The following is a 22,437-nucleotide window of genomic DNA, read 5'->3' on the forward strand; positions in this document are numbered from 1 at the left end:
TGTTATAACAACCTCACTGTTCAGTGGACTACCACCAAAGTATTATTTCATGTGACCCATGGTGTTCTCAAAGGGGATGGTGGCACATCTCCTGGCATTGAGTTAATGTCTGGGGTTCTGACAACAGTGGTAGGTCTCAGAGAGTCCTTTGTGTGTGATGTCAACATCACATGGGTGAGTAATGATAGCACCCACCTTACAGCTGTTTGAAAACATTGTCAGCCAGGGTGCCTCTATTTTGGCCTGTTCCTCAGAGGTGTAGATTGCAACCATGAGGGGACCCAGGTTCACACCCTGTGGGACTCAACTCATGTCTGGTCAGCAGTTTGACATGGGGTCCACTGAATTCACAGTGTGGGTTCTGTGAGCTGGTTTGCAGGCCACCTACTGATATGGGGTAGATACCTACCTGGGTGTGTTTGTTTATGATTCCTGAGTGGGAAGGTGTATCCCAGGATTAGATGTGCTGCCTATCTTGTCATCTATTCCATACTGTCACATAGTTACTGCACATGGCACAACACTTTTAGGGGTGCAGATTTTCTACACCTATCTCTACAGTGGTTGGCCTTGTAATGTGGATGTTGGGACATCTCCTGTGTGAGCAATATAATAAATTAGCAAAACCCACCCTGCATGGTTCCTGTTCTCAGACAAACACACCACCACCCACACAGGATACTATTATCTCACAGACACAAATGCACAGGCACTCGTGCCAGCACTGAGATTAGAACTCCTACCTATCTAGTTATTGCTACTACAGTGTTACACATGTATCACACACATCACAGAGCTTACAGGTAGAAGGGTAGCCATACATACTTCTAAGGTGAGTGATATCGGCAGCCCTTGTAAAGTGTGACACTTTAAAATGTAGTGGGTGTGGATGGACACAAAATGCTTTCACCTACAGATACACACACACACACACACACACACACACACACACACACACACACACACACACACACACACACACACACACACACACCTTGAAAGGACTGGGATTAGAACTCTTACCTAACTAGTTAGTTATACTATCTGCAGGACTGCTAAAGTAAATAAATGGGAAGTGTATTGAGTGTGAATGAGCCCAAAAGCTTTAACCTACAAACACACACACACACACACACACACACACACACATATATATATATATATATATATATATATATATATATATATATATATATATGTATATATATATATATATACATACACACACACACACACACACACACACACACACACACACACACACACACACACACACACACACACACACACACACACAAACACACACACACACTTTGATATTTTCAAGGACTTCAATTAGAACTCCTACTTAACTAGTTGTTTACACCAGAGTGTTACACAGTTATCATATGTGCCACAGAGCTTACAGTGCTGTGAGCTGGCCTAAGGGATCTTCCAACATGACTGACATCTCAGGACTGCTAAAGTACAGCAATGGGAAGTGTGCTGAGTGTGAATGGACATACATTCTTTGATTTTTACATTTGGCAGGACTGGGATTAGAACTCCTACCTAACTAGTTTGCTGAACTATAATAATATGCAGTCATCCCACATGCCACACAGCTTACAAGGCTATGAGCTGGCCAACGGGATCTTTTCAGGGTGACTGACATATGCAGGACTGAAAAATCAGATCAATGGGAAGTGTACTGAGTGTGATTGGGGCCAAAAGCTTTAACCTACAAACACACACACACACACACACACACACACACACACACACACACACACACACACACACACACACACACACACACACACACACACACGTACACTTTCATACTTGTAAGAACTGAGAATGGAACCCCTACCTAATGAGTTACATTTATACTAGAGTGTTATGCAGCTAGTGCTCATGCCACAGAGCTTATAGAGCTCAGGATGCCACAATATATGTTTAAAGTGACTGGCATCTGCAGGACTGATAAGGTAGGGTAATGGGATGTGTACTGGGTGTTATAAGCATGTTATTTTAGGTATAAGCTTTTTATTTCCGAGATCTTACAGACACTTCTCTAAGTGTAGGAGCATGCCCAGTGCGACCTTCTATAGTACATGTGGGACTCCATTCCAGAGATTGTTGTACTCCAGTCCAGGGATTTTTGTGCTACAGCCATACATCTCTGCCTGTTAGTGCATGATATCTGGGGACAGCCCTATTTCAATGAGGGAACTTTAGACCATACATAGGGTGATTGTGACTATTTCTCTTATTACTTTATGGGGTACTAGAGTTAGAGGGTTTGTTTTTGCAGATATTTTATCTGCCATATTTGATGTTTAACACTGTGTTTCTTGTTTCAGTACCTCCAGACGTACCTCCTCAGATCATTACAGAGGAATACAGCCTGGATGATGCACAAACAATTATAATAGGTGAAATGCTAGACATTCTTGCACAATCCAGCCTGTTGAGATGTGTGGCTACAGACAATTAACTGCTGATACTGTGGAAATGGTCAAGCACCTTGTTGATATACTAGGATGGCGGGATCTGTGTGCATTTCTCTTTGGGCATGGCTTGCTTACTAGTCCATGGTTGAGTATTACAAGTCAGGCAGGATCAGGGTGAGATGTGGACTCCAGATAGATTTGTAGAGGGTAAGATATGTGGTGTTGTGGGTAGCTGAGTCAGATATGCTGGCCTGTAGCTACCTACAGTTTGCATAGGGGTGGTGTGAAGGGTTGCCCAGTCTTGGGAGTCTTGTGTTTCTCAGACTGTTTGACCAGACTAGAGGTGTGTGCCTCTCTCACATATATGTATACCCCCACATCATTTGCCTGGGCCACCCACATTTTGGAGTCATGTGGTTGTATGGGATGAGTGATCAAGGAAGGCTTGTTGTGTTTTCCCCATGGCTATGGGGCAGGTTTCTGTGGGTGCAGACAAGTTACCATCTTCTAGGGTTGTGACTCCCTGCAATGGGTGCATTCCAATGTTTAGACTCCTAGCCATACCTCTCAACTGTAGAGGGTTTCACTTGAATGTGTAAGTTCATGGCTCATGTATCTCATCAGTTACCCATACAGGTGTGGTTTTCAAGCTAGTGTTTTGCAACTCACTCAGGGTTGAAGTCAGATATTATTGTCTGTGAAATTGCAGTTTCAGACTTCATACCCTTCAGACATTCCATGGTATTAAAACACTTTTCCACTATATCATCTTTGGTACATCGTTATTGCAGGTTTTCCCATGTGTCCTTCTCTTTGGACCTTTATCACCCCATTATTTGTGGTTTTGTCCAGATATCTGGGTTTCTGAGTTTGGAAGGTATGCTCCTAGCATTTAGCAGGATGGCCAGCTGTAGCAGATGCAGCCCATCTCTATCATGGCAGTGCTTTCTGATGAGGATATGTTCTCTGGCTACGTGGCAGGGGACACTCCTAGGATGGCACCAGTAAGTGGGCTAAGCATTGCTGACACTTGCTTTCTATTTGTATTGAGCCATCACTCTGGGTGACAGCTGTGTGCTGCTTACAGCTAGGGATATGTTACTGCATTTCTATGGGACTGTGGGGGGGCACACCTATACACACTACACATTTGCAGAAGCTTTGCTGTTATTTGCTTAACATTTTGGTCACATTTAGCATAGTGATGTGCCCTATCGTTGAGACTACAGGCATATCAGTAACATCCACAGGTCAGATTGTTCTACTATACACATGTTTAAGTTTGGACTTCTTAGCTTTCAGAGCCATACTGCCACTGCCAGAGCTGCTGTGATATCACAATTGTAGGTCTGTAGGTGCGGATTTCATGGATGTGATCATTTGGTGTCCTTTTCCACACATTTCCATATAGTTTTCTACAGCTGATCTGCTGGATGAGGCTTGGGTTGAGTGTGAGACCCCCACTTTGACATCCATGCATGTGACCTATGACCCCCCCCCAGTTATTTGGCTCAACATATATACTGTAGTCGTATTTCTGAACTACAGTGATACTGCATATTGTGGGTATGCCAGTACTGGGCATACACTTCCTGCTGTCCCACATAGCTGTCAGTTGTCTGGTGCTATCCCAGTAAGCCACCCCAATCCCTTGCATGCTTGCAGCAATGCCATGGATATGCTATCAGAACATTCTACTCCATTCATTCATTGTTAAGAAGATTGACTTACCTTGTGCCTGAGGCAGTTGTGAGGATGGAGTGTGAGGGATGACTATGTTAGATGCACACAGTACACTGCTTATGCATCATAAGGTATAAGTGGTGTGATTTTTGGCATCCATTTCACTGTGTATGAGAGATGGAGAGAGATATCAGTCCCTAGGTCCCTACAGTGTCAGTGTATGTGCTACGTGTTTCCTCTTTGCTAACGACAGGGCATACTGGGCTCGCTTCCATCTGCCTAAAGGGGCAGGCTCAGGATGTTCCTCCTCTGAGTCACTCTGTGCCTATGAAGGCCTTGGCAATGGTGGGGGGGGCTGTGTCGCCCTTCCCCATTTTGTTCCTGCTGCAGCTGTTTCCACAGGATCAAATTTTGTAGTATGGAGCATACTATGACCACGTGGCACATGTGGCTGGAGAGTACTGCAAGGCTCTACCGGATATGTCAAGGCAGAAAAAAACATGACTTGAGCATCCCAAGCACATGCACTATAATGATCCTGGTTTGTGTGTGTGCCTCATTATGGCATTCTTGTGTTGGTGTGTGTGCATTTCTGATGGGTGTCATCATCCACAGCTCCAGTGCATAGCCAGCATCCTCCACTAAATGGCCATATGGGATGTCCCCCCTGGAAAACCACTGATACAGCTGTGAGGAATGCTGATGTGGGAGTCGTGATAACTTCCAGGGCAGCCAGCACACACATTCATGTTAATGCCCTGGGCATCACACATGACCTGGCTGTTGATGGAGTGGAACCCCTTGGAGTTTATGTAGACCCTGCCTCGGTCACCTGGTGGTGCTTTGATGTGGATGTGAGTGCAGCCTATGGCACCCAATACCTCCAGGTAATCTGCTACATGGTGCAAGAGATGCATATTGTCAGTCAGATCCTCACAGGTGCTGGGCAATTTAATAATGTGCTATGTGGCATGTTTTCGCATGGCATCCAAGAACTTTTGGGGTATCCTGGTTGCAGATGCCTGTAAGACCCCCATGATATCCCCAGTTGCTATTTGGAAAGTACCTGTAGCTAGTATTCTTAGAGCTACACATATCTTGGTATCCACTGGGATGGGTTCGCCTCTGTTTGTTCTGGATGTGAGGTGAGGCCAGCACAACTCCACAATTTGCTGCTGCATGTCCCTGTCCACCCTGCAGTGCTCTGCAATCTCCAGCTTATGTAGCCCCTGGTAGATTACCCTGTGCCAGAACACTCTTCTCCTCTTCCTTATAAGTCTTGGGTGGTTGTCAGCATTGTCCTCTTCACCACCCTCAGCCTCTTGCACAAACTGGTGTAGGAGAGCAACAGCAGCCCCTAATATTGTGTTAGTTTTGTCAGGTAAAATTTCCCCATCTGTGTACACCGGTGGTGTAGATTTTGTGGGAAAAAACAGACTAAATGGTGCTTGCATAGTTTATAGTGGTGTGTTGCAAATGCTGCCTGTGTGATTGGCTGAGTATTATATATTCCACCTGCCAGCTCTATTACTTGTATTTGAGTGCCTCTATTCTGCTATGTCCCTTTTTTTCTTGTTCCACTTGCCATTTCCTATATTTTTTTTTTTTTTTGTGGTTTAAATCCCGGTGCACGCCACACACACACACATTTAGGCAAGGTAAACAAAGCTATACCACCTTGGACACACCCCCTTGCTTACATATACACAGTGCTGCCATTTCCTGTGTTTTTTTTATTTTTCTGGCTTAAGTCCCAGTGCATGCTACACAAACCCATTCAGCGAGTGTAAACACTGCTGAAAAGGAAATGGCCTGCCATGGCCGCGAACACGCTTAGCTAAGCACAGTTAAGCTAAGTAGGATACCCCCCCACACACACATGCTTAGCTATGTTTAGCTATGTACAAACCCGGGCAACAGAGCTCCAATGTGCTTACAGCAAGCATGACACCCCCCTTTTTGATGTAATTTACTTCTCATGCTTATACGGCCATATTAGAGCACCTGCACAGTTAGGTGGAGTCTGACATTTAGAAGAGTACGATTCCCCTTATTTGCATACCCCAGTGCCTTACTCCATAGTTATTGCACTCATACTGAACCTTTCCCCTTAGCAACCACTGTTCCCTGGTATTGTTTTCATTCTGCATACCATTGACTATAATGGCAAAATGCAGATTTCCCTGAAAATTTCTTTTTCACATTTTTTTTAATTTATTTTCAACACGATCCCATTTGCATGCTGCTTCCGTACACTTAAACGGCCGCGACTGGTCAAAAAATAAATAAAAGTTTTATTTTATAAAATTTAAGCTATTTTTCATGACAATGACCATATATTTGGCCATTGTCATGGCTACTAAATATAATACATGCTTTCTTTTGAGCTGCGATGCCTCTGTTTTGTAATTTGCAGAAATGTATTCAGTTAGTAACTGAATACATTTATGCAGATTGCACTATTCCTGCACAGACACCTGGCTGCTTCCTGGATTGCTATTTCACCTCATTTGCATGGTTTTCACCAGCAAATGAGATAATTAGCATATAACAGTGGTGTCCATGCAGGAATAGTGTAGGAGTGCTCGTGGATGTCCCAGGAGCTTGATCCTGTATTGCTAGTCGGCCATATTGCATGCAGCAGCTCTTGCACTATTCCTGCACTCCTTGCTGAACTTGCTGAATCTGGGGGTACTTCTCCCTTCCCTGATTCAAACTTTAAGATCACCAGCTTCAGGAGAAAAAAATACTTGATTCTGCTAGGAAACAAGCAATTTAATCTGTAATTTACCATGATTAACTGCATCTCATTTAGTCAGGACACAAATAATCATAATTAAGAGTGTTAATACTAACATTTATTGAATTCTAAAACAGTTGCTAAAAATGCCATATACTATAAAATAATTTATAGTTAAGCCATCCTGCACTTAGTGAAAGTGGGGGTTCTGTGCCCACACCACATTATTATTGTTTATACTAACTCAGAGGTAATAAAAGATCAATGAAAAGGGAAAAGATATAAAACACATGCAAAACTGATTGTTTCCCTGTTCTCCATCTCCCTCATCCTGAAACCAAATCAGGGTATCTGTTATATAAGACGTTCTAACATATTAAAATAATTACAAAAAACCCAAAGCATGTAGTGTTGTCTCAATTATATTTTATGTTCTGATAAAGGGGCATGTAATAAACCACGTTCCTCCCACAGTTTTCCTGAAGTTGTGTCACCTGGACTTGGAATATTTAAGTAATGGCAAAGTGTGAGGGTCTTAGCTCTTGTAATAAGGAGCTGCTGTTGCACTGGGGGTGGGCTGCCCTCTTACAGAAATATATCAAACTTTAGGATTTTGTCATATTTGGCAATAATACAGTCAATGTTGCAGCTGTGGTGCCATTTACTAGTTGTGATTGAATTTCTTTCACTGTTATTTTAAATATTTTGAAATATATTAGCCCTGTGAATTCACTATTCAGATATCCCAGAAAGGGTTGTCATTAATTTATCATGTACTGTATAATTTAGGGAGCTGTTAATGTCATTTAATGTACTTAACATATTTTAGTTCAGCCCTCATGCATTATGGTCTCCCAAGAAATATCAAAGATTTGGCCATGACTTCATAAAACTATTTTCAAAGGACCATAAATAGAAATTTGCTGAAATTAATGTTTTGGTAGATCCTACACCCTACCTGCTGCTTCATATAATCACATCCACGGCTGATATTACATGAAGATATAGCAATGATGTTCTTCGTGTTTCACTGTTGCAGTCATTATGTTAGGGTAATCTGCTGGAAGGTTGCCCTCAGTCGGCCTGATTAACAAAGTCTTGGGTTCTGCGTCGGTTGCTGTCCCTTCTTCCATGACGTCAGGTCATCAGGGATATAAAACATGCAGCCAACACCATTATATCAGTCTTTCTTGCCGCACGGTGCCCGAAGCAGAAGCAGCTCGCAAGTGCCGTTTGGCCGACTCCTGAAATTTTCGTTTTCGAGTTTCAGAACCAAAGTCTTCAACTAAAAGCTAAGTACCCTGTTGGGGAAACCTTTTCTTGCTCCTTACCGATGTTAGTAAAAGTTAATAATTGCATTACCTGTGGGAAGCAAATACCTCATAAGGATTTTCATTTGTACTGTATTCCTTGCCTAGGCCCTGACCACAATGTGCCTTGTTGTCGGTTTTGTGCTAAATTTAATCAACGCACAATTAAACGTCGGTATATTTTTGCTTCTAAATATTTTGGCTCAAGATTTAATTATCCAGAAATGTTGTCGGTTAGCAATCCGACTACCGGAATACCTAAAAAAATGCAAAGAGAAAGACAGAGACAGACCGTTGAGGTCCAAAACCGATGACGACGCTTCTCCTAAGCCAGTCACTGGTTTGTCGGTACTCAGTGAGGCACTTTCGCAGCCCCTGATACCTGCTACTTCTGATTCGCAGGCCTCTACTGAGACCCATTCAGAGTCTGGTATGCTGGGAGATGCTTCAATTATGGAACCCGCGGATGTCTCTACCTTAGATGGGTCCGGAGCTGCTGTGCAGGCACCGGCTTCTGAGGGTGTTTTCAGGCCTACAGATTTGTATATTAGACCAACGCCATCTTCAAAACTAAGGCCAAAATCTAAATCTATGCCTAAAAAAATGATACTTGGGCCACATGTGCAGGCCCCTATGCGTAAAAAATGGTTTACTATTGGATTGTCGAATCTCACTCAGTCGACTGTTGTATTGTCGAATGCATTAGGTCGGAAATGGAATTGTCGAAGACATTATAATCAATCGAGGAATGGTTTTACCATGGGCTGAGGTAGGTGTACAGTATTTTTCCCTACTACAACCAACTTCCCTACCTCGACCCATGGTAAAACCGTTCCTCGAATGATTATAATGTCTTCGACAATTCCGTTTCCGACCTAATGCATTCGACAATACAACAGTCGACTGAGTGAGGTTCGACAATTCAGTAGTAAATCGTAAAAAACAAATGATCAAAATGGCTGTATATTTAATTACTCTGATCAGGGGTAGCCAGCCCCCTCCTTCTAAGAGGCCTAGGCAAGATATTGATTATGAATCTTCTGAACAGGATTCTATTTCTTCTGACTCTTCTAATGAACATGATTTGTCTATCCCTACTTATGAGGACTCTGATGCAGAGGATTCCATCCCTTCTGCTTCTTCTCCTGAGGATTTTTCATTTGGGTAAACTTTACATGCCTTAAGGGAATATTTCCACTGGGAAAGTCAGGATTTCTCTGAATCTAAAAAGCGACTTAGGGATTTTCTTCTTCTTCCTCAGCATAGGCCTTTGGCTATACCTCCTGTTCTAGACATTGTTGATGATGTTTTTTCAGAATCTAGTATGACTCCTGATTCTCTGCCTCAGGCTCCTTGTAAGCCAAACAGATACTACAGGGTTCCAGACTCCCACAAATTCCTTTTAAAAAATCTTATTGCTGATCCTAAAACCATTTCTCAGGGTCCCAAGGGCATTAAGGCCTCTACTGCTAAAAATCCTACCCCATCTGATAGAGATTCCAGGGCGTTGGATAGATGGGGTAAGAAGGTTTACATATCTGCAACCTTGGCAATCAGGGCTTTAAACTGTCAATTTCATATGCTTAAATATCAATAGCATATCATGGGACTACTTAAGCAGAAAATAATGTTAATCTCTGACTGTGTGGAAAATAAAGATTTGCAGGACTTATTACATTCAGCTGAACAAGTTGGAAAACATACTTTGCAATGTGGTTTTGATTCCTTGGAGGCCTCTTGCAGGGCTGCTGTAACTGGATCTGTGCTAAGAAGGCATGCTTGGCTGAAAGAGCAAACTCTGCCTGACCATGTTAAAGCAAAATTGTTGGATGCTCCTTTACAACAGGACAGTCTCTTTGGTAATAAGGCTGAAGAAGTGTTAAAAAAGATGGAAGATAAAACTAAATCAATGTAAACTGTGAAAGATTTCTTACAAGTGCAGCCTCGAAGATTTAGTAGGCACTGGCCTACTAAGAACTGGTCCTTTCAAGTCCCCTCGAGAGCCACTCAAGTCAAATCAAGACATTCCAAAGGCTCTAGGTTTCAGTCACAAGGAACTTTTAGAACAAAACAATGGGGTGCCTCCACCTCCAAATCTGGAAGCAACAAGGCACCTCCCTATGGTAAACAGTCTCAATGACTTCCCTCTACAGTCACCAAGCACTTACCTTTTAGCCGCCCCTTTGGGGGGAAAACTGGCACTTCATGCACGAAACTGGCAACTTATTACCCAGGACAAATGGGTTTTAAATATAGTATCACAGGAATACAGATTTCATATCCACACATTGCCAATCCCAAATGAATGGTCAGATCTGCCCCCCAAATCAGTGGGCAGAGGCCCAGAAACAAGTTCTGTCCCTCATGAACATGGGGGCTATTCAACCAGTACCAGAGGAAAAGGGACAAGGTTTCTATTCCAGACTTTTCCTGGTACCCAGAAAAGACAAATCATGGTGTCCAATTCTGGACTTATCCACTCTAAACACATTTCTGGACATTCCAAAATTCAAGATGCTGACTCTTCAACAGCTACTACCTATGCTAGGCAAAGATGCCTGGTTGGTAACTCTAGACTTAAAAGGGGCTTACCTACATATCCCAATCAGGGAATCTTGCAGAAGATGCCTCCACTTCAAAGCAGGCTACTTGCATTACCAGTTCTCTGCATTGCCCTTTGGCTTATCTACTGTGCCCAGGGTCTTCACAAAGTGCCTGGCACCAGTAATTGCATTTTGCAGGCAAAGAAATATTCAAATATATCCATAGCTGGATGATTGTCTAATTCAGGTAGAAAGCAAGGACATTCTTCTAAAGCATCTGACATTTGTAAAAAGGGTTCTAACTTGTCTAGTGTACACCATAAACGAAAAAAAAATCACAACTGGTACCCTCTCAGAAAATTACATTCCTGGGTGCAAGCTTGAATACAACTGCCCAGATGACTTGCCTCACGCCAGAAAAGCAAATTCAATTGGTGACTTACTTCATACAGGTGGCCACAAAAACTCTGCTATCTGCAAGACAAATTCTGTAAGCCTTGGGGTTCATGGCCTCCTGCATTCTTCTAATTCCATATGCAAGACTGCATATGAGGAAACTTCAGTGGTACTTAAAAAGTTTGTGGAGTCAACATTGTCACAGTCTGGAAACAATGATTCCTATTATACCTTGCCTGCAACTAGAGTTCCTATGGTGGGCAGAGGCCTGCCACCAAACAAGAGACTGCCATTCACTCCACCCCCCTGCCGGCCAAACCTTGACTACAGGTGCATCAGACTATGCTTGGGGAGGGCTCATCTGGCAGGGAAGTGCATTCAGGGCAAATGCAGCCCAAATCAAATGCACCTACATATCAATCAGAAAGAGATGCTAGCTGTACAGAATGCACTGACAGCCTTCAAGGACTACCTTCATCCAGGACGACTAATGATAAAGACAGACAACACCACAGTTATGTGGTACATAAACAAGCAAGGGGGTACACATTCCAACCTCCTTTGCAGACTAGCCATGGCTTTGTGGAACACGGCCTTGACCTATCAAATACAACTACAAGCTCAATTCCTGCCAGGAAAGCTAAATACTTTGGCTGATGAACTAAGCAGAAATCTTATGGAAACACACAAATGGAAACTGGAACCACAAGTTTTCAACATGTTGACATGCAAATGGGGAAGCCCAGACATAGATCTTTTTGCCTCACCCCAGAACTATCAGTTGGACAAATTCTGCACAAGAATTACTCACAAATAAGCTTGGAAATTGGATGCTTTATCATTCAGCTGGAAAAACCTATCAGTCTATGCTTTTCCCTCCTCTGCCTCTGCTCTCCAAAGTTCTACTAAAAGTCAAACTGGACAAACCAAAAATTATTCTGATTGCTCCAGACTGGCCTCACCAACACTGGTACCCACTCCTGCGCAATGTGTCACACCTTCCTCCATGGCACCTGCCTCAGACACCTTACCTACTGTCTCAGCAGAACTATCAAATTCAGCACACTGAGCTCCAAATTTTGAACTTTGCATAGGTTCATAGGTTCATAGGTTTATACTAGGCTATCTGCCCTAAGGCATTTATAAGCCTAGCCCAAATTATTGTGGCTTACGCCACCCCTTATATGAAAAAATACTGTGCCCATTAGTTTGTTGTGCCTCTGTCCAGCAGTGACCCAGAGATGATTCCCGGGGTAAACCTACGATCTCCCATCCACAGGTCTAGATTTCTCTTGAACAGAGTCAGCGAGGTGCTCTGCCTCACATGGACCGGGATTTTATTCCACAGCATAGGGAGTCTCTGAGTGATAAATCTATCCCTCCAGCATGTCCTATTTATATCCGTGCTAAGGTTTAAGTCGCTTGCTCTAGTGGTTTTGGTGGATTTGGATTTTTGAGGTGGAGCATGTCCATTAATTCGGTTGGACATGGCCTTGTATGTCAGGCACATGTCACCTCTGAGCAGACGGTATGCGACTGAATAGAGCTGGAGTTTCTTCAATCTGGCAGCATATGACAGATTTTGGAGTCCCTTTATCCTTTTGGTGAGGAACTTTTGGGGTCTCTCCAATTGCTGCAGATGTCGGGTGAGATACATCCCGAATGGGGCATTGTACTCGATCATTGGTCTGATAAGTGAAGAGTACAGGGGAACAATGACCTCACTAGATCTGGATGTGAATCCCTTCATGATCAGGTGGGCAATGTAGAAGGTCTTTCTAACCACTTTAGCAATGTGAGTGTCAAAGAAAGGCCACTGTCAACCTGGGTCCCCAGGTCCCTGATAACCTCTTCTGTGCTTAGTGGATTGCCACCTATATGGTAGCTTGGGGTTACCTTGTTTTTCCCGAAGGGTATGACTATACATTTTCTGGCGTTTAACTTCAGGCCATGGCTCTGGCACCAGCTATCTGTTTCCGTGAGTCCCTTCTGAAGGATATCCGTGTCCGATGCACTTTCCACTATGGCCCGGTTTGCAGTCATCTGCAAACTTTGTCAGCCAAAGTCCTCCCATGTGGGCCTGTACTTCTGAGAAGGAGATGCCAAACCATAGGGGCCAAGGACCGAGCCCTGTGGGACACCACTTGTGACCGGCTTGGAGTCTGACACAGCGCCAGCAACTCTAACCCTGTGGGTTCTGTCCTTAAGCCAGTTTGCAACCCATCTTGTGACATATGGGTTTACATTTAAGCTGGTAAGTTTTTCTACAATACCCGAGTGGGGTATTGTGTCGAAAGCCTTTGCAAGGTCAAGGTAGGCTGTATGGACTGCCTTTCCCTCATCAATGGCCTTGGTGACTATTTCAAGAAGTCGACCAAGTTCAAAAGGCATGATCTTCCCTTGACAAAGCCAAACTGGGTCGGGTCCAATGTCTGCAAGTCCCCTATATCTTTGTTTATGAGCTCCATTATGATCCTCTCCATAGCTTTGCAGACTAGACTTGTTAAGCTTATGGGGGTAATTACCAGGGTCCGTGAGGCCACCTTTGTGGAGTGGGACCACAGTTGCCGTCGCCACTCCTTGGGCACGTATCCTGTGGTAAGGCTGAGATTAAACAGCTGCCTTATGTGCGGGTTTAATTCCTCATTTAGCTCGTGTAGCACACAGCCGGGGACATCATCCGGTCCCATTGATGCTGTGTTTTTAGCTTTAGAGAGAGCAGCTTTCACCTGCGCATTTGAGATGTCCGGGAGGCTACACTCGGCTGGGATAGTTATCTCTCCTTTAGGGGAGAGGGGTGAAGTTTGCACTGAACCTGTCTGCCAGTATGTTGGCAATGTCTGTGGGTTCAGTGATTTTTGTATCATTTTGGACTAATTCTGAGCATATCTGTGAGTTTCCACCCAGGTTCCTAACATAGCTGAAAAAGGCCTTATGATTGTCCTTGAATCCATGGCAATTTTTCTCTCAAAATTGGCCTTAGTTGATTTTATGAGTGCTCGTATTTTTTACTAATAATGATCAGGGGTGACTTCCCTTTTATGGATTTTGTTCTATCATGTAATAGCTTTCTCCTCTTATTGTAAAGTTTGTTAATGGCTGGGGTCCACCAGACTGGACGTTTGCCCTTTGTGGAAAGAGTCTTGGTTTTATTTGGGATTGCCTGATCCATGCAGTCCTGGAGGTGTTCATAGAAGGCATTTGTAAGGGCTTCCGGAGCTTGGGTTGTGGTTTCCTCTGACTCAGGGGCCTTGAAGGATACCACACCAGTCTTGAGTAGTGTGAAGTTTGCTTTAGAGAAGTTCTTCACTATGGTCTTTTTGTTTGGGGTGGGGGCGGATGTGGATTTCCAGTGAGATTAGTTTATGATCAGATCTCACCAATGAGGGATATACTTCGGTGTGGAGCATTTTGTCCCCATGTTTGTGACAATGAGATCTAGTATATTTTCTCCTCTCGTGGGAACAGTAACTAGCTGTTCCATGGCATTTGAATTTATGAACTCCAGGAACCGTTGGGCTAGAAAGTTAGGGCTTGAGTAATGTTCCCAGTCTATATTCGGGTAGTTGAAGTCTCCCAATATGATGGTGTTTGGAGATACATTTATACCCTCCAGTGTCTTCAGGAAGGCTGTGTGGGGTTCCTGAGTTTGAGAGGGTGGCCTGTAGCATGCTACAATTTGTAGAGCAGTTTTGCCTATGGTTAGTTGCACCTGGATGGTTTCAAGCTTCATGCGTTGCCACGAGCCTGGAGGTGTGAGTATCCTTTATGAATATGGATGCACGCGCTCCTTTTGTGGAGTGGTCCGGCTTTTGGGGCCGGAACGCATGATATGAGGTAAAACCTAATAGTGCCGGGCTGCTGTCAGGAGCCTTGAACCAGGTTTCAGTTACAGCACAGACATCGATGTTCTCCATACTGAGAAGGGCCTCGAGTGCGTGCATTTTGAGATTTAGACTTCTGGCATTGAGCAGCATTACCCTCAATTTCTTCCCATTTTTGTTTTCTAGGGTGGTAGGTTTAGAATTTGAGCCTTGCCTAAAAAGGCACTATGGGGTGGCAAGAGCCTTAGCCAATATCCGAATCCCAGGGGTGACAGGTGCAAGCCGTCCCTTGAAGCAGCGTGGCTTGTCAAGCATGTCATCCCAGGCAGACAGACACTGGATCCCTTTGAATGACACCAGACATTAAGCCAATTGTTAAAGCTGATCATCTTGTCTCTATATTGTGGCATCATTCTTGGTGAAGGAAGGATACTGCTCAGGGTTAGGGTCATACCTGCCTGGGCTACATAATCAGAGAGCTCCTCTATGTCTCTTTTCATGTAGTCCAGGGAGGTACGTCTCAGGTCGTTCACACCAGCATGGACAATGACTGTGTCATATTTGTACTTGCCGTGGAGTGACCAGTGCTTGTGTTATGTGGCGGATTCTAGCGCCCGATAGGCAGCTTACTGTGACCCTCTCCTTGTTCAGCCTGGTGAGTGGGACGTCAGTGTGTCTGACTATGGAGTCACCTATGACAAGTATGTTTGGTGTTGTATTTGGCCTTAAGGGCTGTGACTGCTTTGCACACTGCTTTTGTGGTTTATGTGTTGCTTGTGGGGTGTCTTGAGGTAGCAGTTGTTTGGGTGTCTGCTTTGGAGGCCTCTGCTGTTTAGGTAAATTTTTACTCAGAGCCTCCGAGTATGTCTTTGTGTGTTTATGTGTTTGATTCAGTGGAGTGGTAGCATTATGTGAGGCTGGTTTTGTGGTGTGTGTAGTTGCCTTCTCCTCCTGTCTGGTCTTGCCAGTCCTGAGTTGAGAGAGCTCAGCCTCCAGTTTGGCTAAATAGCTGCATCTCTCAAGTATTTGTGTTATGTGGGAGGAGGAGAGGGTTGTCTGTGTACATGAGGCAGTTATAACATTGCCTCAAGATTCCCAGATTCACCAGCTGGACCGGAGAGGAGATTGACAACTGACCTTTGGACATGCTAGAATAATATTGGGAAATCCTTAATTGAAAACAAGGGCCAGTGGGGAGTGAGGGTGTAGTGCTTTTAATTTTTAGTGCTGACTTATATAATTGCTTTAGTGAGCAAGTGCCAGGTAGCTTGAGTGCAATGTGTTACAAGTAACTAAATGCAAAAACGACAAACAGTAACTTTCTTTCAAGTGAAACAAGGAAATAAGCATGGCTAATCAACTAATTTCACCCTTGGCATCCCTCAGCAAACCTGTGATGGATGTCATTTTGGAGGCTAGATGGCCTAGTACTAGAAAATCTTATGCTGACAATTGGAAAAGATTCTGTGCCTGGAACCAATCACAAAGAATAAGCACAGCAATGCCTAATATTCCTCAGATTCTGCAATACTTAACTGAAATGCTTCACAAAGGCCTATCTTTTTCTTCCATAAAAATCCATGCCTCTGCCATTTCAGCTCATTACAACACAGAGCCTTCCCTCTTCTCTCATTTTCTGCTAAAGCAGTATCTCAGAGGGGCCAAAGATTTAAGACCTCCCAGGAGAGCACCAACTCCTGCATGAGACCTCAATTTTGTTTTGGAAAAACTCACTCTCCCTTCTTTTGAGCCATCTGCTACTGCAGACCTAAAATTTCTCTCCTGGAAAACAGCTTTCCTTTTAGCAGTCGCTTCAGCTAGAAGGATTTCAGAATTACAGGCTCTTATGGCAGTGGAGCCTTTCATTATTTTTCATCCGGACAGGGTAGCTCCCAAGACCAATCCATCTTTCATGCCTAAGGTGGTATCCAGTGTGGCTCTTAATAAGACCATTCATTTGCCAACTTTCTTCCCCAATCTACAGAACAAGGGTGAGCAGATTCTGCATTCATTGGATGTACACAGACAACTTAGAGTCTACTTAAACAGGACAAAATCTCTAAGAAAATCTGAACAACTATTGGTGGCATTTGCTGCAGGGGCAGAGGGGAAAGGCTATTTCAAAGCAGACTATTTCTAAATGGATAAGCCATTGTATTCGTTTATGCTATATGCACCATGGTAAATCTATCCCCAAGGGGATCAGATCTCATTCCACCAGGGCTGCATCTACTTCTGCAGCCTTTCTCAGAGGGGTTCCTACCAGAGACATTCTAGAAGGTGCTACCCAGAGCTCAGTTCATACGTTCACCAAACATTACCATTTACCTCTCTTCTCTAAATCCAGAGCTGGCTTTGCCACTGCTGTCCTGCAGGACCTTATAGCTGCTCCTAATGATGTATAAATCCATCCTCCCAACCATAGCTTTGGGATTCTACCCAAATGTAATGACTGCAACAATCAAACATGAAGAACATAGTACAGTTGTGTACATTTACCATAAATGTAGATGTTCAAGTGTATTCACTGTTGCAGTCTTGGTTACCCACCCTCCAGACCCCTTTCTTTTTTTCTCTTACTATACCTCTCCTTTTTTTTACTATGCTTAAAAGCCTTTTTGGTGTATTTTCTTTTGTTTGGAGGTATATTTTTGTATTTTAAATTTTATATACACATGTATATATATATATATATATATATATATATATATATATATATATATATATATATATATATATTGCTCCCCATTTAGTGGGCACCTGACATCTGGAGCAAGAAAAACTGATATAATGGCGTCGGCTGGATGTTTTATACCCCTGATGACCTGACGTCATGGAAGAAGAGACAGCAACTGACGCAGGACTCAAGACTTTGTTAATCAGGCTGACTGAGGGTAACCTGCCAGCAGATTACCCTAATGTAATGACTGCAACAGTGAATACACTCGAGCATCTGCATTTATGGTAAGTGTACACAGCTGTACTTTTTGGCCTTAGCACTGGTTCATAGGTAAGTACTATGCTAGCAGCCATTGAGGGCCATTTAAAGCCTAGTCAATTTCATTTTTTTTCTGCTTGAATTAACCTAACCCATTTGGTTAGAAATTGGTCTTACCCATCTCATGGTGAATAATTATATATATTACTCCTAATGAGACAAAATGGGATCATACCATAGATAATTTGAAGAGACCCATGAATGGGATAAAGTATTTAGGAGCTGCCTCTATCCATTAGTAGTATAAGTGACAGATCTGGAGTAAATTTTCTGTTTCCCATCCATAGATCTAAGTTGGACTTGAATATGGACAGGGATGAACATTGCTTTATGTGGATAGAAAGTCTGTTCTGGAGCAGCCGTAACCTCTGTCAGATATAGCTATTCCTCTCAACCATTTTGTTGATGTTGCAGAAGAGATTTAGATCTCTAGACAGAGTATTTCTGATGATACTGTCTGGACAGATGCATACCATAGAGGGCATTATATTCAATGACTGGATTAATGAGAGCTGAATAAAGAGGGACAGTGACATCTCTAGGTCTAGACATGTTAATAACCATAACACTTTTTTATCACAAAACCTGAACCTCTCTCCATTCCCTTTTATTCAGCAAACTTGTAGGAAAAAGCAGCACTTCTGAAATACAATGTTCAAAATTTAGCCAGTTCAAACACATTCTTAGTTCAGTATACACTATGACTTCCATTTAATTAACTTAAACTCAGAGTGAGAGCTACTAAAATGTATAGTATCTTTCATCTGATGTTGTTTAGCACTTATGAACAGCTTCTTTTTAATTTTTTTTCTACCATTTAAATGTGTGACATAAAAATATTTATAAGTAACTTGAAAGGAAGTCTAGTGAGATTTCACTTGTCAGTAAATGTCACTCTGTGGCTCACACATTTGAAAAAGTAGATTGTATTTATTTTAACCGTAACTAAGATAAACATGGTGTGTAGTAGTTAGTAAAAAAAGTTACCTTATTTTTTTTAATTTATCTAACTCAGAATTGAGACTTGAAAATTTTTCTGCTAATTTCCAAACTGTGATGATGAAGAAGACAGAATTCATCTGAAAGACAAAAAAAAAAAAGAAAGAAAAAGTGATCCCTGACTCATTCAGCATAAAATGCATGATTCAGAACTACAGTTCTTAAACAGCAGGTTTGTTTGCTGGTAACATAAACCATACAGTGAGGTGAAACTATCAACACAGTTACTTGTATAACTTTTTTAGCAGAAAAAAAGACATGAACCACTAATCATATGTTGTGTTTACTTATTTATTTCATCAGCAGCAGCGGCAGCAGTAGCAGCCTTTTTCCTAATTTCTACATGGGGTCAGAGTATTGCGTTAACTGTTGCCATCTCTCTCAATTCAGTGCCACACTCCTGCTTTCTTCAACACTCATGCCTGACTGTTGCAGATCTTCTTTCACACAATCTATCCACCTCTTTGCTGGATGTCCTCATTTCCTCTTACCTTCTCCCTGTCTGTCCCAAATCTTCAGCAGATTGTCTTCTGCTTTTCTGCATGTGTCCAAATCACCATGATCTGTTCTCTTTGATCTCTTCTGCAACTGGAGCTACTTTGGTGTCTGCTGTTATGTCCTCATTTCTTCGTCTGTCTCACAGTGTGCATCCTACCACCCTTCTCAGGCACTTCATTTCCATCACCTCTAGCTTCTTCATCTGCTCTGCCTTTACTGCCCAGGTTTCTGTACCATACAGTAGTACTGGTCACACTACTGTCTTGTACACCTTACTTTTCAGCTTCTTTGGCATTCTTCTGTCCTAGACTATACCTGAGACTCTATGCCAGTTGACTTGCAGCCTCTCTGGTTCTAGCTTTGACCTCTTCATTCAAACTTCCCTTCTCCTCAACCACCCCTCTCAGATACTTGAAGTTATTTACCTATTCCATTATCTTCCCTTCTATCTCAGTTCTCAGCTTCTGATTTCCCCAGTTTGTTGCCATTGCCACTGTCTTATCTTTGCTTAGTTTCATACCATGTGCCTTCAGTTTTGCATTCCATTCCCCTATCTTGTGCTTTAGTTCTTGCTCAGAGTCTGCCTGTAATGCCACATCATCTGCATACAGTAACTTTGTTGATCTATCCCCTCCAACCTGTTTGCTAATGTACTCCATCACCAGTATGAACAACAGTGGCCTCATAGCTGAGCCCTGGTGTACACTCACTCCCAATGAGATCCCCTCTGGGAGGCCAAACACTGTTCTTACTTGAGTCATTGGGTCCTTGTACATAGTTTGAACTAATTCTACCAATGTTTCTGGGACTTTGAACCACAGCAGTACTGCCCAGATCAGCTTTCTTGGGACCTTGCCATATGCTTTCTCCAAGTCTAGGAATGTCCAGTTGGACCCTTTCCTCATCTCTAGCTTCTTCACAACTATCTGTCTCACTGCAAACATCAGATCAGTTGTGCTGCATCCTGATTTGAATCTGAACTGCTCATCTCCCATTTTACATTCTACTGCTCTGTTTATTTGTTTATCAGTCACCTTCTCCAAAACTTTAATGCTATGTGACAGGAGTTTGGTACCTCTGTACTGCTCAAATTTGTGGATTAACCCTTTGTTCATGTGCACTGGCAAGAGTATGCTTATTCTCCAATCATCTAAGATACACCTTTCTATCCACACTGCTATGATTGCCCTCAGGAGCCTTTCTCTCCTATCTCACCCAGCATCTTTATCATATCTGCTGTGATGTCATCTGAGTCTGCTGCCTTCCCTGATTTCATTTTCCTTAGTGCTATTCTTCCTTCTTCTAGGATGGGCCTCTTTTATTCTCTAATAGTAGGCTGTTTCTGGGGCAGTACTGCTGCTGTGGTATTTCTTTCATTCAGAAGCTGCTGGAAATACTCCTTCCATCTGCCTCTGATGTCCTGTGGACTGGTGAGCATGCTGTTGCTGGCATCCCTTATGAAGGGTGCCTCATTATCTTCTTTATCTTTCTGTCTTTGCCTTGCAACCTGATATAGTTTCTTTGTACCATCTACTGAGTCACTTTCCAGAAGTTGGTAGAGTGCCTCTGATGCCCTATTCTTTGCTACTGCAAATCCTTCCTTAGTTTCTTTGTTAGCAAACCAGTATTCCTTCCTAGCCTGGTCAGTCTTTTCTATCTCCCATTTTTTCCTATACTACTTCTTTCTTTTGATCACTTTCTGGACTTCTGCATTCCACCACCAGCTTTCCTTATGTATCTTAATTCCATACCTGGCTCGACCACATATCTGTTCTATAGTCCTAACACATTCTGCTTTGAGATGCTGACATTCTCCACCTATTTCCTCCTCTTCTTGGGGTGCTAGAGCACTGAATAATTACTTGAACTGATGTGCTTTCTCTCCAGTCAACTTCCAGGTCTTCAGCCTGGTCTATGTTGACATTAGAGCCTTCTCTGACCACTGCTTGCAGCTGGTCGTGGCAATCAGTGGTTTATTTGGTGGGCCAACTGTTTCACTGAGGATAACTTTGCAATCATGGATTCTGCCCCAGTGCCTTTTCCTTACAAGAGGAAGCCTACCTGAGTTGCATGTTGGCTACTCTTTTATGTGGTCCACTGATAACCAAGTACTCAAGACAGTGAACAAAAACAAAAGCAAAAAACAGCTCCGGGAACTATAAAGGATGTCTTCTAGATTCCATATTAGCAAGGCAGAAGTGCTGATGAGAGGATGTTTCTAGGTCCAAAGACAAATTCAAAATTGCACAGACTTTCTCTGAGAGATAGTTCTTAAATTAATAACAATACATTACTGCTGGGTCAACTGGATGACGTCGCTCTTTGTCACCTCTAACTACAGTTCTCAGGCTAACAGAAACGTAACATTTAGCACCTCTGTGTCAAAAATACTTCACTCTCAGAAGTTTGCCTAGAACAACAGCTACTTTAACTTCTTTGCTAGTTTTATATTCCCAAATACATTTGTTTAACTTTCACCTGATGTAAACCCAAAAAATACATGAAGAAAGCACTACAAGTCACAGTTTGAAAGTTACTCTTTTATGTGAGCTTGTGACTGTCTCTGTTTCTGAACCATGTGTTGTCTACTATCAAGCCACTTACCAGAAATAAGTCCAGAATGGCTTATTTGTCTGTATTCCTCTTGTCCCACCCATGTATACCCTGTTCTGTCTGTCCCAATATGTGCATTCAAGTCACCCATTATCAACACCAATCATGCTGTCCTGCTTTATCTAGTAGATCCTGCAACTGCTGTCTAAATGAGCTCTTTTCCTCACTATCACAACCCTGCTGTCGATCATAGGCTGAAATTATGAATACTGCCCTATCATTACATTGTAGTCTGATTGCCATGAGTCTGTCACTAGTTCTGGTGATATCCCTCACTGCCTTCTGAAGCCTCTCTCTCACCACAATTCCCACACCATAACCTGTCCCCCTCCTGAGTAGTAGATGTTAAAGCCCAACCCAAGTGGCTTTGCTGCACTGCCCTTTCATCTTGTCTTTTG

The 22,437-nt window shown here is 42.9% G+C and overlaps 1 protein-coding gene across 1 annotated transcript in view; it reads right to left on the minus strand.

The window, feature by feature from the left end:
• The window catches only part of LOC122806199 (adhesion G protein-coupled receptor E5-like), a 236,086-nt gene that overhangs the window by 49,611 nt on the left and 164,038 nt on the right, over nucleotides 1–22,437 (minus strand). Inside the window, exon 6 of the mRNA XM_044076428.1 lies at nucleotides 18,917–19,008. Coding sequence (XP_043932363.1) covers nucleotides 18,917–19,008 — 92 coding nt within the window. The remainder of the gene's footprint in view (nucleotides 1–18,916; nucleotides 19,009–22,437) is intronic.

This window comes from Protopterus annectens, chromosome 7.part0, assembly GCF_019279795.1.
Source record: "Protopterus annectens isolate FY-2018-M chromosome 7.part0, PAN1.0, whole genome shotgun sequence".
Lineage (NCBI taxonomy): Eukaryota > Metazoa > Chordata > Ceratodontiformes > Protopteridae > Protopterus > Protopterus annectens.